Raw genomic sequence first — 25,390 nt, forward strand, 5'->3', positions numbered from 1 at the left:
CCTGGCACCCCTCGCTTCAGTTTTCCAAACCTTCATGTAATCAGTTTTGAAAGGGATCAGCCAGATGGTCACATTTCAGGACAATATTCTTATAGCAGCTAGGAACATTCAAGAGAATGATGAAACAATGCAGTTAGTATTAGGAAAGCTTGAATAGGCTGGTATTGTTGCAAACTTGAAAAAATGTGAATTTGCCAAACCAAGCGTGGAATATCTAGGTCAAAACATAGTGTGCAACCACATCCGGTTTTGGTCAATGCGATCAGAAACTCTTCCATTCCAGAGAACAAAAAAACAGGTTTCATATTTTTGGAGAGTTTGCTTTCATACGAAGTTTATAAAAGATTTCTCCAGTGAGACAGAATTTGAAAGCTTTGTTGAAAAACAGCAAAGCATTTAGCTGGGATGAGAGGTGTGTGGCAAACAGATTTTGTTACTTTGAAGGAAGAGATTGGGTCCACTAAGACCTTTGCACCCTATGACCCTACCTGGTAATGCTTAATCATGGTTGACTCCAGCAATAATGGCTTAGGGGCAGCATTGTCTCAACTGAGTGCTGAGGTGGAGAGAACATTGGGTTTGCATTTAAAGCATTATGAGAGAATGAAAAGATGTTTTCAGTAATTGAAAGAGTTGGTAGCATGCTTTTGGGTAGTTGAGCGGTTCATGTGAGTGAGAAAGAACATATCACAACCATAGAATTGCAAGATTAAGTTCAGAACCATTGTAATATAATTTAGATATTTAACACATTGCAGGTGGGAGGAACATTAGGCAGGTTAACTGTCAAGGTCACCATCAATGGAATTGTGCTGTACACAGGAAGAGGAAGATATTAGTGTCTTATTGCCTCTTGTTGATGTGTGCAGCGAAGGCACCTTTGAATAAAATGATTGGGTTAACTGTTTATAGAAGGATGAGGATTTGATGCTTGTTCAAAAGAATGTTATGGAAGGATGGCCAAAAGAAAAATCTCTGCGGTTGAATCTTCAACACTGTCTTAAGTTTGCGCATGAGTAAACCTTGGTGAAAAATATAATCTTGAGGGGTGATAAGTTTATACATCCTTTCTTGTTGAGAGCCAACATCATACATGCAGGGCATGAGGGTTTTTGGGGCACATGGACCATGAGGAAAATACGTTCAGTGTACTGGTGGTCTAGTATGGCTGTATACATTATCCAAGCTGTCAGTGTGTTTGAAATTGTCTCAACCAGTGATAAATATCTAAAGACTACGCCGCCACCTCTTCATCCAGTTGAGTTGCTTGAGAGACTGTGGTTGAAATCGGCCATTGATTTCATTGGGCCGTTCAGTAAAATGTCCCACAAATTCAAGTATATGTTGGTGGTGGTTGATTACTGTAGCAAATGGTGGAAAGTTGAGCTTGCTGACGAACCAAACACCAATGCTGTAATCACATTCCTCAAAGATTTTTCTCACAGAAGGTTTCCCTAAAGAATTGGTGTCTGATAATGGTGTACAATTTGGTTTGACAGAAATTAGTTTTTGACAAGGTGCAGTATCACACAGAAAAGTACCACTTTATATCATCCCCAAGTGAATGGTTCAGTAGAGAAAATGAATCACACTTTAAGTGTGTGCAGTGGGCAGTTAAGAACAAAGTGGATGCACATAATGTCATGGCCACGAGTCCCAGTGGGTTAATGAGTAAAACCCCATTTGAAATTATGAGGGTTGATTACCAGCATATGACATATGCCCAGTATGGTTGAAAAAATGGCAATCTCGCTCATTGCATGAAACAACCATGGACATGAAAATCTGTCCCAATTGTGAGGCTGCATAGATGACAAGGAAGCAGTGGTTTGGTGTCATAAGATCTAAGTTGGGTGTTAGGTATGTTTTAAGGAACCATCACGTGCCAAAAGGCTGATCAAAGCTCAAAGAGCCTGTTAAAGTTAAAGCAGTAAGTGGTTGTGCAATCAGAGTAAAAGGTCATGAATGGCGGAATTTGAATAGAGTGGTGAAGGTAAATATTAAGAGTACCATTGAAGACCTCAAGGAAGTTGCTTCTCCTGAAATTCCAGAACAAAATCTTCAAGATCATAGCAGAGTGAAAAAGGTGATAGGGAAACCAGCAATTAGGTGTTTCTTAGGTCATCAATGACCATTCCATATTTATTACTGAATGTGACTTTAAATATTTCTCTGTATATCTTATATTTTTTTTTGTTTTTTATATATATATATATATATATATATATATATATATATATATATACTTATTTTAAGTTGGGAGTTTTATGAGTTTTATGTAAGGGTTTTTTTGTTGGTTTTTTGTTTTTTACAATGTTCCTGTGGTGGAATGTATCTTAAGTAAAGTGGCATCATTTATCTCCTGATACTGCTTACGCCTGAAGTGAATAAACCTCTGCTACCAAAATGCACTTTTCTTTGTGTGGTGCATTGTACTTTCTACACCCCTGTACACTTGATTACTCAGAAATTATTTTTCAGCTTCATATCTACTGAATCTGTAGCAAAGTGAATGTACATCTTCTCCAACCTTCTGTTTCTGGGTTTAGATCTTTGTTTGCCTGGGTGAAGAAGGCAAGCAACCTCTGACTAAAGGGGCACCCACTCTTCACCATCCATAATTTATAGGGACAGAACCACACCTTTAAGGTGAGATCACAGTATGAATAAATCACTTTGCAGTTCATTGATGTTGAGTAAATGCCCCTAAGGCTGGTAAGAGACCGTATTTTGTAAGATTTTGCTATTGAAGAAAAAATATTCAGTATGGTTGAATTTTTTTTTTCTTCGGGCTCTATACTACCCTTGGTTTGTAATATGTTCCTAGTGATATAAATTCTCACATAGAGACCATCATAGATATTTAGATATTATTGGCACTAAGCAGAAAATCCTGAGGGAGGATTTTAAACTTAGAAGTATAAACACTTTGGTGAGGTGTCTCCACAGATTATATATTTTAAAATGGGACAGATATTTATTTGTTTCTGTCGAATAGAGTGGATTTTCCGCTGTTCCTGCAAGATCGTAGATAAGCAGCTGCTCTAGTATGCACCAACCATTATGAAAATGTTAGGTGACAAATCAGTTGAAATCTGGTTGAAAAACCTGGATAGAATTGAAGCAGCTACTATATTAGCTTCAGTATCAAACTAGAGATTTAAGTTGAGGCTATAGCTATTGAGGAAGGAGACTGTTGCAAATGTACTTTAGTACAATATTACAAAATATATTGTGGGTGGAATGACTTGAATAAAACAGGGGCTTTAAAACATAAGAGAACAGATCAGCAAGCACCTTTTATATATGGACTGTAATAACGTGAATCGTCTCACCTGTATGATCAGTAATGAACAGGTTTATTCCATGAAGTCTGAAGTGAATAAGTCTTTGCATTGTGGCGTGTCAAAGATTCACTATCATTTTCTAACATGTTAAGTGTACAAAACAAAACTCGCCACATTTGTTGATCTCCAGCGAAAGTTGAAATTTTTAAATCCCTTGTAAGTATCCTGTTGCTGCAGCACTTAAATAAAACAGTGTCTCCTGGAGTTTGGAGAATTCGAAAGGTCCGTTACTTAAAACTCAACAACAATTTGCCACAAAAACTTCAATAGTAAATAGTCTACTTATGCTGCTGTCAAAGATTAAGGATTCCTAAGTAAGGCCGACATGCCTCACTAAAATCCCACAAAACCTGGTGTTGCATACCCTGACAAAAGTACACAAAAAAGTGATAAACCTCCAGAGAGGCTGATACTTCCAGGTTGTGATTTTGTACTCAAACTGGTTGGCAATGCATCTATTTCATTTGCAATTTTGTACCACTGTCAAGGGCATACATTTGCGATAGTTCTCACTTCCCACTTCATTCGTGTAGTTGAAGATCTCCCCTTTGACACCTCCAAACAGCTTCTTGTTACCATGACCAAAGTTGCTGTATATGAAATTCTCACAAAAGCAAAGCATAACGGTTTTGAAAAAAAAACTTAAATACTAGACCAGCTCCAGTGCAAGTACAAGCTTCCTTTTATAATCACTGTACTGAAGATTGCCTTTTTTTCTATGAACTGTTTCCTGTTTTAGAGGCAATAGTAGGTATAGTTAAAGACCCTTCCATGGAAGCAGTTTTGGAAATGTTTGTTGATGCCAAAGAAACTCTGTATGTCTTTGTTTCCAACCCATTCAAAAATGTGATTGCCCATTGAAGTGAAATTAACAATCTTTCTGAGCTGAACAGGTATGGAGGAGAGCCTTTCTGTCTTGGATTTGATAGTCATACAGTTTAAATTACCTCACTCTCTTTAGCTATCCAGTTGAATACATCACCCTACTTCCAAGACAGTTGAGTATTAGATCTGGAGACCTTACCCTTAATCTGCCACCGTATTTTACCAATCCAGAAAAATGAAACTATTTTCTGTGTGCATATTGCCCTCACCAAAAACACCAACATTACTAGATCTTGGAGTCTTCCTCCTATCAGTGAACACTTCAAACGTGGCAACTGCTTGCTCGCAATTTTTATAGCCGGTGTATAGTCTTTATCATATAGAAGTATCAATTTTGAATTTGCAAGTAGGAATCCAGTTGATCTGAGGTTTGTTAGGTTTGTGGAAGATTATGCAGTTGTTGAGGTACATAGAGCCAATGTTGTGTAAGGCTTTTTAGGTTTGTGTGAGGATTTTGAATAGTGCTTGTTTGTGGATTATAAACCAGTGGAGCTCTTTGTGGTGTGGATTGATGAGTGTGGGGTGGAAGGTTGTGGGTGATCTTGTCTGCAGAAGTTTGTATGGTCTGGAGTTTTCTGATAAGTTAATTTTATTTTAGTAATTGCCAAGCACACATACTTAAAAAGAGTACTAAGGTACTAAAACAGTGTTAATTCATGGGTGTTTTTTTTATTTTTATTTTTTATTTTTTTACAAACCCCCTTACTGGCACTTGGGTGATCATATCCCTTCTGTTTTGTAGCACATGGGATGCTTGCTTCTTTTCAGAGTGATCCAAAGACCCCAGTCACAGTAAGTGTGACTGCTCTTGATGTCCTGCCACCCTCTCCCTATTACACTAATTCTTCAAAAAAAAAAATCCATTATCTTTTCTGCAGATGTGCTATAAAATATTAGTCTGGGTGGCCTTACAAAAGAAGCAACAAGGTCAAAATTAATCAACACCCTAATGAACAGACCTGAGGCAGCCTCTAGGTTCATTCCAAGTGCTTGCAGTATAGAAAATGTGTTTTGCTGATTACCCAAACCGTGCCCACTTAGCCCTTTATTGTTTTTTTTTTGTTTTTTTAACAATTGGTTTGTGTTTTATATTTAACACAATGACGTGCATCACAAATATGGAATGTTTGACAATATAAGCACCTGGTATTGGGTCAGTTTGAGATATCATTCTTCACATGTTATTCAGAGAAATGACAAAGATACATTAAAGTGGAGAGGTCATGCGGTAGGTGTCTACCGAAATTCCAGTTCTGTATGGAGGTAATCCAATTTGCTGTTCATTGTTTTACTGGCACACTACCTCGCTCTCTTCACATTTGCGCGGAGTGATTACCAATGAGCACTTCACACTGATCTGATGAAATGAAATGTCTTGACTGCTAAATTTGCGATGATGTATTGGTTTGAATAAATGCTATCCTTAAATGGAAAATGGCCAGTGATTTTTCCAAGATTTAATAAGTCTTGGAAAATTTCTTTCCCTTGCAAGTACCAAAGTCTATATCCACAAATTAGTCATTTTGGAACCATTGTACATGTATATATTGTGGAGTTGGAAGCTTGCCTTCTTAAGTGATTGGTTGAATTCACCATTGCTTTGCTATATCATTACATGACCTAGATGCTATAGCCTGTGATTCTTATCTGTAGTTGTCCCACTCTGCTTATTATTCAGACAGGTTAAGTCATTTAACACAGTGTCTAATAGAAACAAAAGACTGTTCAGACTGTTTGCTTCCTGTCCCAACTGCCCAGAGATGCTTGTTCCAGAGGGTTCCAGGTTCCTGGGCTTCATTTATCCTTGTTTCTGAGAGACAGTACCAGCCTAGGATTAGGAATTTCACAGTTCCTCTTAGTTGAGAATTTCAAGATGATGGCTCTTAACAAATGTATGGAATCCGTTAAGAAAAGTTTTTGCTCAGTGCTCATCCACATAGTCAACTAGATGGACAGTTTTGTCGTTTTGTTTGGAGTCTCACCAACACACATTTCATTCTCAAAATACTTACAAATGTTGAGCAACATAAATGTCAGAGAGAACTTATCTACGTGAGCACCTCTCCTCAGCCTTCCTCGCCTTATGTAGTTTCTGAAATAACTTGTTCCGAAGAGAATTGATTTTATAGTAAATTTTTGAAAAATCTTGCAAACCCTTTAACGAATCTTGTCATATTTATGACGGCTTTTATTTTTAACAAAAATATACTAATGCTTAGCACTGGTAATCATATTAGTTCTATAAAAAAAAAATATGAAATTATTTAAAATATTAACACGTTATTTGGACACATCCTACTTAGAGAACGTGGTTTGGCTAGAGTTTTAAGGGAAATATAATGCATTCTGGGTTTTTTTCTTTACCATTTTCAGTTATTTCTAAAACCACTCATTTGTTTAGAATATATTTTCTTGTGATGATTTTAGAACTGCAGAACTCAATCTAATACATACCAAAGTTGTTGGTGGTGACAGGCCTTACAAAGACATTTTCATAGCCTGGAGAGTGTATATGTAAATAATTACTTACATTCTGGGTAAACCCTAAATTCTAGGCAACGGGAGGTTAATTGGCACAATTGCTTATTTTTGATTATGTGAACAAATAAACAATCAAGAAATAATTACCTGTTTAATATTTGTTGATTCTCAATGCCCTTTACCCTGTTTATCATCTGCGAGGCAAGTCTTGAAGACAGGTATGTCTGATGTGTGCCTCCTATTCGAAGGTTAATTTGTAATTGTCATTTTTATGGGCGAGCGCAAAGCGCTCCGTCCCAATCTGTAATCTCTTTTTTGGCTTCCAACCACGCCCATGTCACGTCAGTCACTTGCATTGGTTCATGGGCTTGCCTTTTAAAATCCGCTTGTTTTCATTTGTGAAAGGCATGCATACGTCATGCCTTTTCCGGTGGTTAGCCCAGCTACACAGCACTGGTAAACTACTAAAAACATACGAGGCTCGATGTTTTCAGCATGGTGTCCGGACTACTTTATCTATTTGTTTTCCATGCAGTGCGATTGTGCTGCGTTTTATTTTTCCTTTACAACACTGATAGCTATAACTCAGGCAAATGTGAGACCCGTTGCATTGAAAATGCTTGTTTAGAGAGATAGTGGATGTCATTTCCAGCATGAATGCTTTCTTAGAAATTCAAGCACAGGGCATGGTGTTTGTTTTTGTTGACGTATCTAAAGGGCAGAGACCATGACGCCTTTCTGAGTGGAAGCCTATACCTATATATCCAAACCCTCCTCAGACCCATTTCCCTGTGGTGTGAAGTCACATCTGCCTGCCACTACTGTTCCCTTCTAGTGGCCAGATGTAGGTTGTCATGGGCATCGTGAGCCTCAACTCATCTGAGTTGGAAGGAGTTGAGAACCCCTGGCCCAACTGACTTCTCCAGTTTCATACACAGTAAAGCCCTTTCTGATGGATACTTTGAACCTCCGATTCCTCACCTTGTGAATATTCCCCAGGCATTAGACTGGAGTGGGAAACTTTAAAGAAGTACTTCTCTGGTAGTTGGAGTCGTGCATCTCCGTGTTGACATTTGTTCTGGAAGTGACGAGCAGAGCTGTATAAAAGCACCACCCATGGGCCTCAGTTCCTTTCTTTGCTTACCTTCTGACTGATCCGGAGCTTTTCCATGGTCAACAAGACCCCTTTCTGTCAAAACTTTCCAGTGTGCAAGGTAAAATATCATGACCTAAGACAGCAAATTCGGAAATCCCAAAACTCCTGCCTCAAACCCTCTACTTTTGAAGACTACTTTACAGCGATTTTCAGAGTTATTAGAAATTCCATTGGAAGGGGCATATTGGATTTAGAAAATGCATTGAAAAAAACACCTTGGCAGATATGCTTTGTGTCTATTATAATAAGCAATAATGATTCTTGCAATTCTACCCATGTGTTATATCAAAACCCATAGTAACATTAGTCCATTGGTGTTGGATAACTTTTCTAATAGTTAGAAACTCGATTAAAGTGGACAAAACACAAACAAAACTTTAGCAAAACAAGCAGAGGAAGGCTTTTCAGTTGCTGTTTTTTTATTTTTGTTTGTTTTTTTTTATTTTTGTTTGCAAATTCATTTTTAGCCTGAGCAATGGAGGGAAATTTACTTTCTGCTGCCAGTCTTTCACATGTGGTTTAATTGACATGAGTCTGAGCAAGCACATCCAGTCATTATTGATTGTTTACAACACACTTTAAAAAATACTTTTTTTTTTTTTTTCTATGTCCCCTGTAAGCAGCTGTTTTCCATGTGTAAGATTTTTCCATAGAAATGGGTGTCAATTGCATGGAAACACATGGGCAACAAGCAGTGATTTAGCTTTAAATATCTATGCATCCTCCAGCCCAGTTTGTATTGATCTGTTGTGTACTTCATTAACAAAATCTCAAATGTGACACAGAAGGCGTTTGAGACCTCTATGCAAAGGACAATCTGTTTCTAGTGATGCAATAGCTATAATACTTAACATACTTGGGAATTACCTAAACATGAGAATTTTATGTAGAGATTGAACACAATTACCCCCAGTCAAAAGCATGCAAGTCTGTGAAAGTTTCACAGTAATATTGTTTAGTGGTGTCTAGTTACTTGATCAAACATATTCAGGTTACTAACCACCATAGAAAGGGAGTAAAGCCTTCCTTTTCAGGTTGAGTATAGCAGTGCACAAGCGCTGCTTTTCCGACTTTTTGGTATGTATCTGGGCCTTTAACCATGCCCACCTCACGCCCATCACTACCACTCGTTCGTGGGCTTGTGCTTCAAATATCCTTTGACATTGGTAAATGGTTTACCTTTGTCCCTCCTTGGGTAGGTTTTGTTACCGCCTTGGCCATCGCCCCTGTTGCATGGGTAATTGCACTTTTGCCAATAAGTTTGAATGCGAGCGAACTTCTTTTTCCTTTTGTGTGTCTCTTCTCAAAGATGCTCGTGGTGCTGTGAATCGGCTTGCATATATGAAACTGTTTTACTTTTAATTTTCAATTTGTGGCAAGAAAAGTTGGATTAGGAGTTTACTACGCAAATAGCTCTAACTTGAGCAAATGCAAGACCTATTGCATTGCAAATGCTTGTTGAGAATTTGAGAAGCAACATGTGTCCTCTCTTGCAGTGGCCCACCTTTAAAAGATCAATTATCTTGCTTTTGTTAATTGTGAATTGTTATACTTCGATTGTATTTGAACATGAGTTATAATGTTGCACAAGGAAGTTATATCATTTCAGCTATTTACAATCAAGAAGTAAGAAGAAAAATTCATAATTGCTAGTTGGACAGTGTCTGGATGACATAAGTGTTTCGAACCAAATATAGACAAAACTGAATGCAGCATGTAGCAAAACCCCCCAAAAAATCTCACATGTTTGAATTATTAGTTGTCCTGATGAAGGATTGATATAGTGGGGTAGAAGGCCAAAACATATTTGGCACTATTTAATTTAAACTAACTTAGGGCAGGAACTATTTGTAAATATCACTGTCACATTTTCAAACCCCGAAATGGACGCCTCAAACTTTCCACTTTTGAGGTCCAGAAAATGATTCTGTGTGACTTGAATAATTAAACCTATTCTTGAAATGCCAATACAGAAATGAAGTTGTGAGGTGCAGTATAAATGGATCAGCAGTGAATCTTCAGTGGTAGCCACTCTAGCTTTATAGGCAATAACTTTATCTGAAGAATTATTGAAGGCCTTGCTTGTCCCAAGAGATTGACTAGCTCTGTTCTTGGCAAGACAGGGACTGATTCCATTTTTTTGTCGTTTTAGGAATGCCCAGGATGTCCCAGAACACCCCCCCCCCCCCCCTCCCCCAAAAACAAAAAAAAAACACTGCTGGATTTGCAGTGTTCAAGTGCATAAACCTTCTTCACTCTGACATTTCCCTCGGTGCTGTCTTTTATTTCGAAGTGTTTTCATCTAAAATAAATTAATTGATTTATGTCCAAAGTTTAAATATATCAGCAGTGTATGATCAACCGAACATGGTTTGAGTAGTGATAATATGAGGGTGAAATATTTATATTCTCAATGTACACTTGTGTTGTCTTTGTTTATTGGCATCTTTGTTTCAGTAAGTTATACACACCAAGGATAAGAATGCATGCACAATGCAGCAGAGTACGAGGTCCAGGAGCCGCTGGAACTTTACACATACAGTTGTAAAAGGTTTCACATGTTACTAAATGTGTATGACCTCTGTGCATGGTGGGGCACACGTGTTAAGGTGATCTGTCATTGCCAATAATACTCAACCTGCTGGCTCCATATTTATTTTTTACTGTTCTATCGATGGTAGCATTCATTTTTAAATAGTGTTGTTATTCCAGCATAGCAGTAATACTTAAATGTCTTTCTTGTACTTTAGAACGACCATGGAGGGCTAAGGACATTGCAAAAAAAATGGACTTCTTTTCTAAAGGCCAAATTAATTTGCAGTATTCCAGAGAAGCACCTGGTATTTAACATAGTCAACGATGTGTTCATCTTGAAGCCTCCACACTCGGTCGAGCCGGTCATCTATGGCGTCTTCACCTCGCAGCTGTAGGTGTCCTTGCCCTTTTCATTACACTTGTCTTGCTTTGCCAGAAGCACGTTCACACATTGCCAATTGTTTTCCCTCTTTCTCTCTCCTAGGAACAATGTGGGTTTGTCGGCTGTGTGTGCATACAACATTTCAATGGTGGAGGATGTTTTTGCCAAGGGAAAATACATGCACAGCACCACGGTTGAGCAGTCGCATACCAAGTGGGTGCAATACAATGGCGAAATTCCGTCCCCTCGACCTGGCGCAGTAAGTTGAGCGAACAAAAAAAAACACTGAATTTCCTTTCTGCTGCGCAGTTGCTTTGCATTATCAGTTATGATTAGTTGCACGTCCAAAGCATAAAGCACATTATTAACCTGATGGATCGTGGATGTGTAACTCACATATACTCAATATACAAGGCAGTCTGAATTTCCAAAGCAGAGAACGAGAAATAATGCTTTCCCATCCTTCGGCTGCCTGGTTACACCTCCTTGATGCCACCGTAACTGTGAAAAGGCGGAGGCAGTAAGCACTTATTTGAATTCTAATTGGAATGATGGCGTCCAGTGCTGGAAGATGGATCTTAAGCTCCACTGTCTGCCAACCAAGTGGGCATTCGCATGAGCAACCCATGCAACTTTGTAATTTAGTACATGTCTGTGATGACATAGGAGGAACAATGACTGAAGATTGTGTATCTTGGTGTGCTAAGCTCCACTCCAGGCTCGAGGAGTGCAGCATAACGCTAGAACTCAAAAGTATTCATCATACTTTTTGGCTTTAACGTCATGTACTTAGGCCACCTACTGCTATGATGCTGCCACGAAAGAGTGGATAGTGTGCCCTAAACCTCCTCACTGGTGCAAAGCGCTGATCGGCCCAGTTTGTGTCACTTGGCCCCCATATCTCCTGCCAACAATCTGCTTCCAGGCATTTTTTTTGTTTTACTCCGTCTCTTGACAGATCTCCTCTGCCCACCTTCATGTTTAATGTTCCAGAGAGTTAAATACAGAGATCGCACACCTGCATTTCATGACACACTAATTGAACAGAGAAATGCCCCTCTCTCGTCTTGTGTACAGACCAGACTGCAAAGTTTAACAGTTCTTGTTTCCTAGGAGACAAGCTCCTAATCTTTTAGCCAAGAACTGCTTTCGATTACAGATGTTTTGTCACAAAGCGTGTGAGTATTTGCATAATATGTTCAGTGTTTCTTTTCTTCAAACCCCGCTTGACGTTGTATAAAGCTGATCATTGCCTCGCCAGTGGTCGCTCGTAAATCCACGCAATCAATGGCTGATGGTCACACCATCCTGATTTATTTGGGTGTTGCGAAGGTGGAGGGGGGCCGTGATCCTGGTACCGTGTTGCCACACTCTAAGCACTTACAGCCTCACTCAGCTGATAAACCGTAGACCTAAGACGAGGCGATGGGAGAAAGCCGCACAAAGTGCCTGTGTAAAAAAAGCACTGTCCACGGAAAGTCCAGTCGCAGCGCTTCTTTTACCACGTGGTTAATGTGGCAAAATGACTGCGGAATTTGGAAGGTTCCCTCTGAAAAGTAGCAGTCTGCAAACAAATATTTGTGCCTTCAGCTGTAGCCAAGACCTCTTGTCCCAACATGCACCCGTGACTGCATGTTGTTTTCAGGTTGAGGTAAAGGTAAGTATTACAAACACACATTACCCATACCTGGATCTCCGACTCTCCTGCACCTGCTTCTTTTGTGACCCTTGCATCTACTGTAATCCGAGGGTGGGGAGATTAGTTTGATGTGGATGGAATGTTTGTAGGGATACATGCATTTAAAAAAAATAATTGGAACATGGATCTCCTTTTCACCACATATATTTAAGTAGAAAACTGTGCCTTAGTGAACCGGCACCTCAGACCTTAGTAACTCCCAAGAACAGTCCCTCGACATAAAAAGGGAGGGAGGTTGTTGTTAAAAGAAGACCTGAAAAGTCAGATGCAGTTGCGTGATTTATGCCGCTGAAGTTGAGTAATTCAGTGCTTGTTTTTGTGGTGATTTTTTGCAGTGTATTAATGCCCAAGCCAGAGCAATGAACTACAGTACATCTTTAGATTTACCGGACAAAACCCTTCAGTTTGTTAAAGACCACCCACTAATGAACGACTTGGTGACACCAATGGGAAATAAACCCAGATTAGTCCAGCAAAACGTGAAATACACACAGATTGTGGTGGATAGGGTGAAGGCCCTCGACAACAACTTGTATGACGTCATGTTCATAAGTACAGGTAAGGATAAAGATGCTACCATTTTTCACACCTTTACTGATTGCTTTTTATGTGTCACAGATACATTATATTTTACGCTTTGGGACTGTTTTACACTACAGACGACATTCCATTTTTTTGCTTGTATTGTTAATCAACGCACATCCTGGTGTATGGTTTCTGCACAATGTAGAACTAAAACTGATGTATGCAAGTGACAGAGCCACAACTCATTTTCTAATACCACAGGGAAGAAGCACATTCATATTTATTCTCATATGCTGTCACCACAAACCCAGTCACTACCTTCTTCAGTCCATCTTCTCACCTTTTGGGAAATCACCCTGTCACCCTCCAAGTTGTCTTATGAAAACCTTAGTGACCTTTGTGTGGTCCACTGATAAAGGCGTACAGTCCCTTAATCAGCAGCCAGGTACATCCCCACTGTGGGTTGCAGGTAACTCTTCTATTAAAGTGTAACAAATACACCAGATGTTTCCACACCCCTACATACCACACTGCTAGCACCATGCAAACAACACAACCCCTTGCTTATAAGAGTAAGAAACATTAGGTTAAGAGGTCTCTGAATTCCTTTGGAAGAGTAATTTTCCGTATTCTAATCCCACTGGATAACAGTGCGCGACTTAACGTTCTTACCAATATCCTTCTTGTGTTCAACTTTCTCTTTGCCTTTCAGTCTGTCCGTCTTTCAGCAGAACCACCTTGTTCCTTACTCCCAAATTAGAACTATTCCACTACTTTACCTATATAATCTTAGCATCAATTCCAGGCTGCGCTACACATTTGAGCCTCTCTTCTTAAACATCGTATACTGCCATTTTGGAACTTTAAACTGCCACAGCCTACTCCATTTGATGTCTGTGGCTCCAAAACCTATGATTAGCCATTCTAGGCAAATCCTTCTGTTTAAATGTGAGCAATCCATTATGTACTTCCATGTAAATTCTATACATTTCCTCTCTGGACCATTCCTTCTGTTGATGGTTTCAGCCCCACAGCCTTAGTTGCAGTTCTCCCTCCCAGCAGAAACAGGAGAAAATCAAGTAGGCCTGGGTGAAATTTTAACTACACCAAAGTAATCTGAGGAATTTTGTGTTACTCTTATGATGTGAAATTTATGAAGAATTTGGGGCAAACATTCCTATCCAAGAAAACAGGAACAGAGCGCGAGCAGCTGTTGCTGATCCTGTTCTTCTGTATTTAGCACTGTTTTCTTTTTTTGTTAGTGCCAAATGTATCCTTGGCTCATTTTGGACTCGAGTGTGCATTGTGTACTAAGAAACTAGTTCTAATTGCACGGGTATGCTCCTAGTGTAATTTGGTGTGATTTTGTGTAATTACGTTAGAACAATTTATGCAAATTACCCCATCCCTAAAATTAAGTTGTTCATTGCTTAGTGCTGTGATTTGCACGTATCATTGTAACACTTTTTACAGCCTATTCATTGGTGCCTTTATCTGTTGAAACTGTGAGTCCATTACCACATGAATTTTGGTTCAGTTTTGTCTTTCCATGAAATCCTTTGTTTTCTCAGTAAAATGTTCTTGTACTCCATCACAGACCACACATTCCCTCTCTAATCATTTTAGACATAAACCACGTTACACATTGATAGTTCACTTTTTTGCATTGCCCCTACTTCCATCCACGACCTAGTCATTATAACGTTTACCTTCCATACACGTGAATTGGTCCCATGATATCAAATGTTATCCTATCAGTGGCAATTTTAACAATGATTTCCCAGTCTTTTATGATGTAGCAGGCACCTTGAAAGCTTAGAATCCCATTTGCATATCTATACATGGCCGTTCAATAATTGTTGTAAATTTATTTTTGCTTGCCTGTGATTCAATAGTGCATCTGTTAAACCCTCTTTTAGGTTTGCAGTCTAAAATGTTAGTTAAACTTTTAAATAGGTTTTTTACTCCACTGTAACACATTTTCCTCTGTAAACTCATAATACTCTGAATCATGTTTCTTTTCATTTGCTACCATCACCAAACATCATCTTGGAAATATTTAGCCCATTGATCAATGAAAAACACGTTCAATAGATGTAAAATCATTGCCTCTAAGGCTTGGTTTTGAATGTAAAACACTCAAAGTGAAAAACAAAGAATGGTAAATGCCTTGGCATGTGGTGTTAACCTCATTGGTGATAAGCAATGTAATTTCTAGAGTAAGAGTTTTATCCGTCAAGTCTGCCAGTACCCTCCAGAACTGTCGCCCAAATCTGCGACATTGAAGAGCAGGACCAGACCTTGTAATAGAAATCAGCATCTGGCATTTTGTATCTGCGCCGTTCCGAGGATGCCAGAAGAAGCATGTGGTGGATGTGAGACAGGGTAAGATAGGCCTAATATATGAAATTGAACTTGAGTGTATAAACTTTAGTCTGAAGTTCTGCAACACCAGTTCAACATGTGTTAATGAGGGCATTCACTCTGTATCACAGTTCATGGCCCAGACAACTCTTCCCACCTATTTCTTGTATTGAGAGGATGGTGCTGTGCCAAGGATATTAAGTACACAGCTGTGATAACACCCCGCGGCCCACGTGACAGTATACATCTTATGCATTAAGTATAATGTGACCCCCTTAATCGAATTTTGTCAACATATTTCTTCAATTTTCTATTAATCCACAAAATCTTTCTGGAAATTCAGTAGTTATCCATAAATGTATAACTCTCCCTCTTTCTTCTATTCCTATCAGTTGTTCTATGCTGCTTGGGTCAAACTTAATCCTATGGCAATCTGTTCTTCTTCCCCAAAGCACAATTTACTGCATGGCTCCCTTCTTGTAAAGGCAAACATGAAGTACGGAAACCTGGTAATGGCTTGACCGTTATTTGCATATGTTCAAATGTTTTGCAATTCTAACACTGGACATTAGTGTTAGGGTACCTTTTGTTGTTAGCTGCTTGGTTACATCTTCGACATTGTAGTGCTCCTTAACTTTGGCATTGCCATCTTTTTCCGTGGCCCACTTTAGAATAGTTTCCAACTCTAATCCCATTTACTTCTGGGATGACTATAGGCTTTATCTCACCATTCCATCAACTCGATGTTTTCATACGGCTTCTTTAGAATTTTGCCCTTCACTCAGCACAGTTTGTGTTTGAAGTGAAGCCTCGTTTTTTAACTGACCATTTTTCTTTGACTGAGCCATCATTGGTGTGAGAAATTGGGTTACTGGTTGAAGGGGGTGAAACCCTACCCAAGCAGCAACGACAATCCCTGTCAGGGTGAACAGCAAAAAGTCACTAAATTAACCCTTAACACTCTGGTAGCTTGGCCCACAAGGAGTCAGGCTTAATTCAAAGGCAACGTGTAAAGTATTTATTCAGCACTAAAATGATAATGAAGTGAAAACACAACACAAGAACAATCCCACACCAATTTCGAAAAATAGAGTACATTTCAATACATTTGTTGACTGCAAAATGGCAAGAATCACATCATTAGACCTAGAGATATGCAGTTTTAAAGATATAGCTAAGTGTAGCGCCTAAATTCTCAAAGCGCCGCTCCCCGTTATCTGGTCATACTAGACTGGAGGATATTCACAATGGAGCGCTTGCTGGGTACAGAGACCTGGTTATCCCACTGGAAAAGTTACATTTCTCCCAGTCAGACGTGAAAAGTTCAGTTTGTGGCAAAGAGCACGAGGAGCAGGGAGAGTGTCACGGATGGTCATTGCTGTAGCGCCAAGAGCAGGCCCAGCATTGCAGACTGTCTTTGCTGTACTGCAGATATCCTGTCTGATGTCACAGGTGGTCATAAATGGAGCTTTGCATTGCTAATTACCAAGGAGCGTCTATGCTGTAGTACAAAGGGCAAACCTCGTATTGCCAGTTGTCGCTGGCAGTCACTGTAGCGCAAAGTCTGGTTTACTGGAGTTTTGCCAGGACACTCAGCACGGGCAGTGAGATCTTGCTGCGAACTGACTTGTTCCCGATGACAGAGCCCAAAACTTAAGGATTTCTCATTGGTGTCCAGGTGAGTGTATTCTGATGCCAACCAAGGCACCACTTGAGGAGATCAGGAACTCTTGCAGAGACCAGCAGGGCTCTGGTTGCAGACCCAGTTGCAGCATGTCAGAGGAGAAGTTGAAGAGTCATCTGGAGCTTGCTGTGGCCTGTAGTTCCGAAAGTAAGTCAGCCAGCTGACAGTTGGAGTCACTCAAGTAGTCTGGGATGAAGGGAGGAGGCCCATTCTTCCTTCCAAGGCAGCAGGGCAGTCCTTCTGTCCTATCCCTACAGGAGTGTTCTAAGAGTGGGTCACAGGGTCCAATATTTGTACCTGGTGCCTGTTTTGAAGTGGGGGAAACTCTATAGAGTTTGTCCCCAGATAGTTCTGGGATTTCCTTACTCCATCCCTAGTACCAGGATGTCTGGATGGCAAAGGGCTGGTGTGAAAGCCTTTGAGTATGCAGAAAGGCAGCTCTTTTTGAAACGTAAGTTTGATAGGTAATGGCGCCAAACCCCACCCATCATGTCTGGATGGTTTATCCTGTCAGCAACTAGTCCCCCTTTGTGACACTGTTTGAAAGGAATACCCAAAGGCCAACTTTGCCTAGTCATGTGACCCAGGACACAGACATCAGGCACCAAATAATTAGGACAAGAAAAAACAACTTTCTAAAAGTGACATATCAGAATTGTGACTGAAAAGTCCAACTTTACCATTAAATAGGATTTCAGATTACAATTCCTTAGACACCAAACGTGATATGTCAACTTGTTCCCAAACCAAAGCTATTACTTATGAAATGTAATAAGGTAACCCAGTGGTATCCTTTGGGAGGGATAGGCCTCACATTAATGGGAAACAAGTTTGTGAGATTTTCACTACCAAGACAAATAAAACCTAAAAGTACATGTCTGGCTTTTTTAATACAATGCACCCTGCCCTATTGGGGCCTACCCAAAGGGTGACATGTATTAAAAAGGGCGTTTTAGACATGGTAAAAGGTTTTATTTTGCCAATTGGAATTGACAGTTTTAAACTGCACTCAGGCTGCAGTGGAAGGTCTCAGACAAGTTTTAAGGGACTAATTAAGTGTGAGACACAATACGTGCTGCAAGCACACAAGTAGCATTTAATTTACAGGCCCTTGGCTACGTGTAGTACCACCTTACTAGACACTTACAAGTAATTTAAATGTGCCATTGGGTATAAGCCATTTTTAATAGGCTTAAAGAGTGTGCACTTTACCACTGCTAACCAGTGCTAAAGTGTTTGTGCTCCGAGTCCTACAAAACCAACATAAACGGGGTCAGAAAACAGTAGGGGTGAAAGTAAAAGTTTAGGGCTGGCCCTTCAGAGAGGGCCATGTCCAATACCTGGCATCATAGATTCCGTTGTCTTTAAATTCTTACAGACAACCAAATACAGTTGGTTTCTAATGCCTTCACATTGGTGACCTATTGATTAACTCATTCCTCCCTTACTTGTTTTTTTCCTGAATAAACTGTACATGTCTATTTAAAATGCACAGTGTAGAGCTATAATTCACACCAAGCAAGTCAACACTTGTTATACTCCTCCACATCTAAGCCACACTTTGCTCTTTAGGTAACTGCCTATGTATCCTTTGCCCCTTCCTGACCTCAGACCAAGGGACAATAACAAATAATTTCCGGAGTAAAAGTAACTTTTAGTTGTCATGTTGATTCCACCTCTCAAAGATAAACTTCTCCCTAGATGATGCTGCAATACTTCTGACATATTATGCCAAAACAGTTTATGAAGCACATAGTGATATAAAATGTTTAATGATGCAGTGTAATCACCAACCTAGATTGCTTGCTATGCACTTCAGACACCACGGACTATATGCTATGCTGTTTAATTATTCTCAGGCCAGATGATGACTTTAAATGCCATGTAGAGCCAAATAATCAACTAATTTTAGTGGAGGAAAGTGTTGCAAATGATAAGGGAATTGGGTTATTGGAATTTGTTGACACTTTTTTATTTTCCCTTAATGTTTCTTTTCCCATTTATTTTTTTTGGTCTTAAATTAGGGCAGTCTCACAAGCAAGCACTTCAGTACTGCATCTTATCGGATATTTATGTTCATCTATTGCATGCATCTTCCAATACATTATACTATACACACTATTCTGTATTTGACATATAATCATTTACTGCATCACATACCTCTGGAAAGGTTGCATGAAGTATATTCTTTCCCTGAGGAGCCACTGTTTTTGATGATATATCATGAAAAGCTATTCAACGCCTCGTCAGGGGTAGTAAGCGCTATATAAATACAATTACAATACAATATATTATCCATGTAAAGAGTCTGGCATTATTTGGTACTAGGGGTTTAGTCTAGGTGTTAAGGGTTATATTTTATTAAAGTTTACATTGTATGGTTACCTTTTTAACTTTAGATAATTCTCCTTGACAATATTACATAATATGTTTATGTAAATTAAATGTGCAATTTGTCATACTTTTGAGAATTCAGATGGAGCAATATGTTCATTTAACAAAATTGCTTTATAAAATGTACCACTGTACGTGTGTAATTAAGTATTTACATCACCACAGCCAGTCGCAGGCTTTACAATAAACGTCTAATAACACTACTTGTAACGGCCATTTTCAGATAAAGGAACCCTTCACAAAGCTGTTAATTACGCCAATGAAATGTTCATCATTGAAGAAATCGAGTTGTTTGCAAATTCAGAACCAGTTCAGACATTGATTCTTTCATCTAAAAAGGTAAGAATTGCATTAGTAGTCCTTCTCATCCTGGCAACTGCCAATCACGACAAATCACCAATCCAGACGTTTGACTAGATAAAACTATGACCATCATGCCATCTATAAAATCCATACAGTGTAGTGTAGGTGGTGAAGATGTGTCCTGTTCATTAGAGCTGGTAGGCTACACCATTGTATAGGGAATTAGTCTATTTTGTCAAACATGTTAAAAAAAACTAAAAAAAAAAGGCTACGTGTTATGCTCCCTATTTAATAATTTTGTTCAACCTAAGAATTGATTCTCTGACAGTAAACAGAGTTATCCTTTAAATTGGTTAATATGCCAGTATGTTTTATTAGCAACATACTAATTAATATGGAATGATATGCAAGATGTAATTGTTTGGATAATCATTTGAGACAGGAGAACTATAGTAGGGAGGTGTTTAACTCTTGCTAAGCATTTGAATAATGTAAGGGGTATGGAATTTAAAGTGACTAGGTTTATCGAAATATGTTGTTTATTACACTCCTGGGCTTAGTATGGTTGTTGGCGTAAGGTTATGAAACACACCAGTCAAATGTTTTCAGACTACTAACACAACTATGTAATAAATAACAGCATGGTTAATAATTAAAGCAAATCTGCTTAATACTTATAGTATTGAGTAATTACACTGATAAGGTCTTATCACATTTTTTACTGTATCTTGTATGTAAAACAATGACCATGTATGCGTTGTTCAGTAGTCCATGCAGTATTTACAAAGCAAATTGAGTTGTTACTCTTTTAGTGATGTATCCTTCAACATGATAAATATATTTGTATTCCTCCGCTATCACATACACACGTTCTTAAAGAGATTATGTTCTAAACAGTCAGTATTTTCCAGTAAGCAAATAGATTTGATAAAAGCAACTGTTGGCAGTTTCTTTATATACTATCCATTAACGAAGTTCGAAAATGTTTTTGATGTGTTGTGTGGTGGTCACAAGCAGTGTTTGATTCAGGGGTGTAAACCTTGCATAGCTAACCATAAATGCATGTTTTGTTTTCAATGGTTTTTAGATTTTTCTTCATGAAATGCATGTTTTTATCACTCTATAAACATCTTAGTAGACAGTCTAAAAAAATACTCAACATATTTTATGTCCAACCCCCTCGAGAGTTTGTATGGTTATTTGGCTTTAAGACCTTCTCATACGTTAAAGCCAGCGAGTTTCTTCTGAGACCAGCAGTTTTCCTCTACCTCCATTAGGGACTGCATGTGTCTCATTCAGAGATGAATGGAAAACAACCTGTTAAAGCTGGATGGAGATGTAACTGAAAGCATGGTGATTGGTATGGATCCGTCTTGTTGTTGATCAAGAAGTTGGACTGAGCAGCTCCAACCATTGCCGGGTCATTGTTGCACCAGTTAAAAACCTAGTGCTCAGCAGTGGCGGCCCATCCTTTAGGGCTGAGGGGCCACGTCCCCCCACCTTTTGCCCCCTCATGAAGAGTGTCTGTCAGGCTGAACAAAGGCCAGCCTGACAGACACTCTTCATTTTCAGCTCAGACAGCCAGGAGTGAGCCATGCACGATTTGCGCATACTCCTGGCTGCCTGAGCTGAACTTTGCTGGGCTGAGGAGATCACAGCTCCAATGGGCGTGACCTCCTCGGCTCAGCAAAGGTGCCTTGAGGCCTTCCCCTGGGTGACGAGGAAAGCGTCGCCCGTTGACACTCGCCCTGGGCGCTTCAGGTTTAAGCCAGGAAGCACCCAGGGCAAGTGTCAATCAGTGACACTTCGTCACAGAGTGGGGTGGGGTCAGCAGTCTCACTGACCCCATCCCACTCTGTGACGAGGCCAGGAAAGCTGCCTTCCCTCATTGGCTGACCTAAGGTCAGCCAATGAGGGAAGGCAGCAGTCCCAACCCTCCTGGGACGTGGAGGCTGAAGGTGTTTGTGTGATGTTTTAAATTGAATGTTTGGTGCGTGCGTGCATGTTTGAGTGTTATGAGTGTTGCAAATGAATGTGCGGGTGTGTGTGTGAAAGAACGAGTGTGTGTGTGATCTTTTAAAATGAATGTTTGGTGCAGGCGTGCATGTTTGAATGTTATGAGTGTTAATGGATGTGCGTGCGCGTGTGAAAGAATGTGTGAGATGTTTTAAAATGAATGTTTGGTGCGTGCATGTTTGAAGTGTTTGAGTGTTAATGAATGTGCGTGCGTGTCTGTGTGCGAAAGAATGAGTGTGTGTGCGCTTCCCGCCCTCCCTCCTAAAGCTGCCGGCCGCCACTGGTGCTCAGTGCAAAGGTTCTCAGCCTTTGGCATCCTGCATATCTCTTTGTTATGTAGGGGACAGTCTTGCTGCTTTCCGCAGTGCATTCATGGGTTGTAAGCACACTGCTTAATCATGTTTTTATATTACCATGACGCCATTTACCTGAGGCTGCCATCTCGTGTGTTAAATAAGCTTCAGAGACTACAAACGTGGCCGTGTGGCTGGTCCATGGGCTTAAGTGCAACAACCACGTCTATGCAGTTTGGCTGTCCTTCCACCAGATACAGGTGGAGCAGTGTATGCCATTTAAGGCCTGTGTCTAATGCATTGCGTCTTCCACAGCATTGTCTCTACATTTCTTTGCTTTATTTGCTGTTACCCTACGTCTAGATCAGTGATTCATTTGCTGCTCAGGGTCTCATACTACAAGAGAACCAGGTGCAGATGCTTCAGGCTTTTGGGCCCGCATCTCTGGAATTCCTTCCCCCCCATGTGCACTATTACGAAATATACAGTTTCTCGAAAGTTCGAAAACACACCTCATCATAGCCACCTCACAATTTTCTACTTTTAGTACACATACCACTAAAATTATTTTACAGATTAACCAATGAAGCACACATCTACTGAACGCATAAGTGTTGGTGCCAAACAAAGAATCCTGTTGCCAGCGCTAATTGTCTGTGTAGCCTTCAATCTGCTTAATGCCTGTTTAGTCCTGTTCCAGACTCTCCCTGCCACATTACTTCGCTCTTGCAGGTTTCTATTTTTTTTCATTGTGGCATCTTTTCTGTCTCTCTTCCTCCATCTTTCCACTTTGTGTTTGTCTCTTGCTCTTGGGAAGCGTCAGATGAGGAGAAATAAATGCAGGTCTCCAAAAATGAGTGCTGGTGGCCTCCATTGGAAAAAACGAGGTCAAGCACTGGTGCACTGTGGAAATACAGATGTTTTACACTAAACCAAGCAGAGGAAGCTAAATTGCACCCATCTCTCATTGGTTCGTTGACACCATATTTGAGCTTCATTCTTGTTATATTCCCTATTTCATACCCTGTCCAAGCCGTCTCCTGATAAATGTGACTTGGATCGAGATATTCTTGTTTCTCTGTAATGTGTTTAGGAAAATTATCCAAACTTTAGTACCCTACTGCGTCAAAGGGAAAATGCAGTCTTGGTTGTTCTTCTTCAGACGGTGCTTTATCCCATGAAAATAGCTTTTCATTTAGTTGTCTTAGTCGTCAAAGCTTTAGACCTAGCTTGACAACACAGCTGTCTGCATTGTGTATTATTACCAATTCCTTAAAATACGCATAGGGTGGGTATTGCCTCATCTTATGCTGTTGGCTGTTTGAAGTTTTATCCCGCCTTCAAAGGAAATGCTTCTATAGAAATGAGGGACACAGCTACATCACCCTGTCACACTCAATTCCTGATTTTCTGTATGCATTCTATAGATAAAGCAGTTAATTTATGGTACTTTTCCCAGTGTTGGCAAAATCAGTAGGCCTTATTGTGATAAAGGGCATTTGCACATGCAACTCGTGTAAACAGTACGCATGAACGTCAGTGCTTGTTTTCAAATTTGTTTACCTCTCACATTAGAAACACTATCACTAGGATTCTGCCTGTTGCTCTCTTGATCGTGTAATTTAGGAGCAATAGGGTGCACCTTAATAAGCAAGTCAGGTACAGAGTTTGAGATTTACTTTTTTATAGTAATTATTTATAGCCGAAATGATTAATGCCCGAGGATCATGGAATCGTGTACTCTACAGATATTCACCAAGCTACCAGTCTGTGCTATGAAACAAAAAAATAAAAACATGACAATTTACAGCATAGGTCTTACAAATGTGAGTTCTGTATTTCCCTCCTCTATGTTGTGGTTGATTGTAGACCGATTGCGTCAAAACGTGCCTGTTTAAGCATACGGGCTTGCAATATGGAAACCGTTTTTATGTTTCTTACAAATTCAGTAGAAATCATAATTTGTGTGCAAACGTCTAGTGGAATTAAAGCTCAGTCCAAGCCAGATCTTGTGCTGAGACTTATGCTAGCCATTATAATAAGCTCACATACTGTTATCCGTGTGGCAAACAGCACGTCTTTCACTACATATGAAGGCTGAAGCTGTTAGTTAATAGTTAACTTCCCTCTAAAATTCATGCGGAAATCCCGAGCGTGGAATGATTTTACAAAGTGCGTTTGTTTACAACAGAATTTTACTTAGGATTGCCTGCAATATCATTTAAGACACATCCCATTTCGTTAGTAAAAAGTACCATGTCTGGAGTATTGGAAGGGTGATTGTGAAGGTAGCTGGCTCATTCCTGAAAGGCCCAATTCTGTAGCTGTGCCCTTGTTTCTTTGCTGCTAGACGTTGTTGTGTTTTGCACTTTATAGCAAATAACCCACGAACGTGGTAGATGCGTTTTATTGCATTTACGATTGTTGCAACGGAAAACAGTCCCAGAAATGCAAGTTCCACCGACTCATCCTTGTCTTCGAAGGGCGGTATTGTGGTGCTCCTCGCTGTCACCGCCCTGCTCCTGGGAAACCCCGGAGCAAGGTAGAATACGTTGATTCCCTTCAGACTGCATTCCTCTTTGGCATTACATATGTTAAAAGGGTAAGTGAGCCATAGGCTCTTTGTTTAAGTGAAACTTAAACTACATTCCGAAAATGTGCCTTTTAGTGTCAGAGTGTCACATTCATTTGATCCACTCGTGTTACCTGTTGTGTTATGTTCCAGCCCTGCTGAAAGAACTGTACATGTTCTCCATAAAACACTTTACCTTTCACCGGAAGACTGAGAATATTACAACAGTGTCATTGGCACACATTCTTTGTTGCACATAAACACCGTTCTTTCGGTATTGGTAAAGGGTGCAGTACTAATCTGCCAATTTGGTTTACTTTTGCAGTACCATGTCTTTTAGTCTGCAGCTCTGACTTTTTGCACCATGATTAATTCTCATGTGCCTATCAATGCTTTCGATTTATTTTTTAGATTGTTTTTGCTCAATTGTCATTGTAGTCTAATGCGTTTAACACTTTTTGTAGGGCGTAGATAAGTGCCTTGTATGTTTCTGGGGCACAGGATGCCAGAGATGATTGCCTCAACCAGGCATAAGAACACAGGCGCTACGTTTATCAGCTGTCTGTGTCTGAATACTAGGGCTCTATCGTGATCTTTCCGGTAGCATTACTGCTTTGGATTGTACTTCATTATTGTCGCTTGTTTTGCGCACAGGATTCAATATTGATGGTATGCACTACAATTAATAACACAGCTGTGATTGTAACTAGAAATGTTATGGTGTCGCACAATAGCAGATGGAAATAAGAATAAA

At 39.8% G+C, this 25,390-nt stretch overlaps 1 protein-coding gene across 12 annotated transcripts in view; it reads left to right on the forward strand.

Annotated features, from left to right (window-relative positions):
- SEMA4D (semaphorin 4D) overlaps positions 1 to 25,390 on the forward strand; it is a 498,348-nt gene that overhangs the window by 349,419 nt on the left and 123,539 nt on the right. For all 12 annotated transcript variants that reach the window (XM_069227530.1, XM_069227533.1, XM_069227504.1 and 9 more), the window contains 4 exons: positions 10,620 to 10,795; positions 10,889 to 11,045; positions 12,821 to 13,043; positions 19,676 to 19,791. In XM_069227530.1, coding sequence (XP_069083631.1) covers positions 10,620 to 10,795; positions 10,889 to 11,045; positions 12,821 to 13,043; positions 19,676 to 19,791 — 672 coding nt within the window. The remainder of the gene's footprint in view (positions 1 to 10,619; positions 10,796 to 10,888; positions 11,046 to 12,820; positions 13,044 to 19,675; positions 19,792 to 25,390) is intronic.

This window comes from Pleurodeles waltl, chromosome 1_1 (genome assembly GCF_031143425.1).
Source record: "Pleurodeles waltl isolate 20211129_DDA chromosome 1_1, aPleWal1.hap1.20221129, whole genome shotgun sequence".
NCBI lineage: Eukaryota > Metazoa > Chordata > Amphibia > Caudata > Salamandridae > Pleurodeles > Pleurodeles waltl.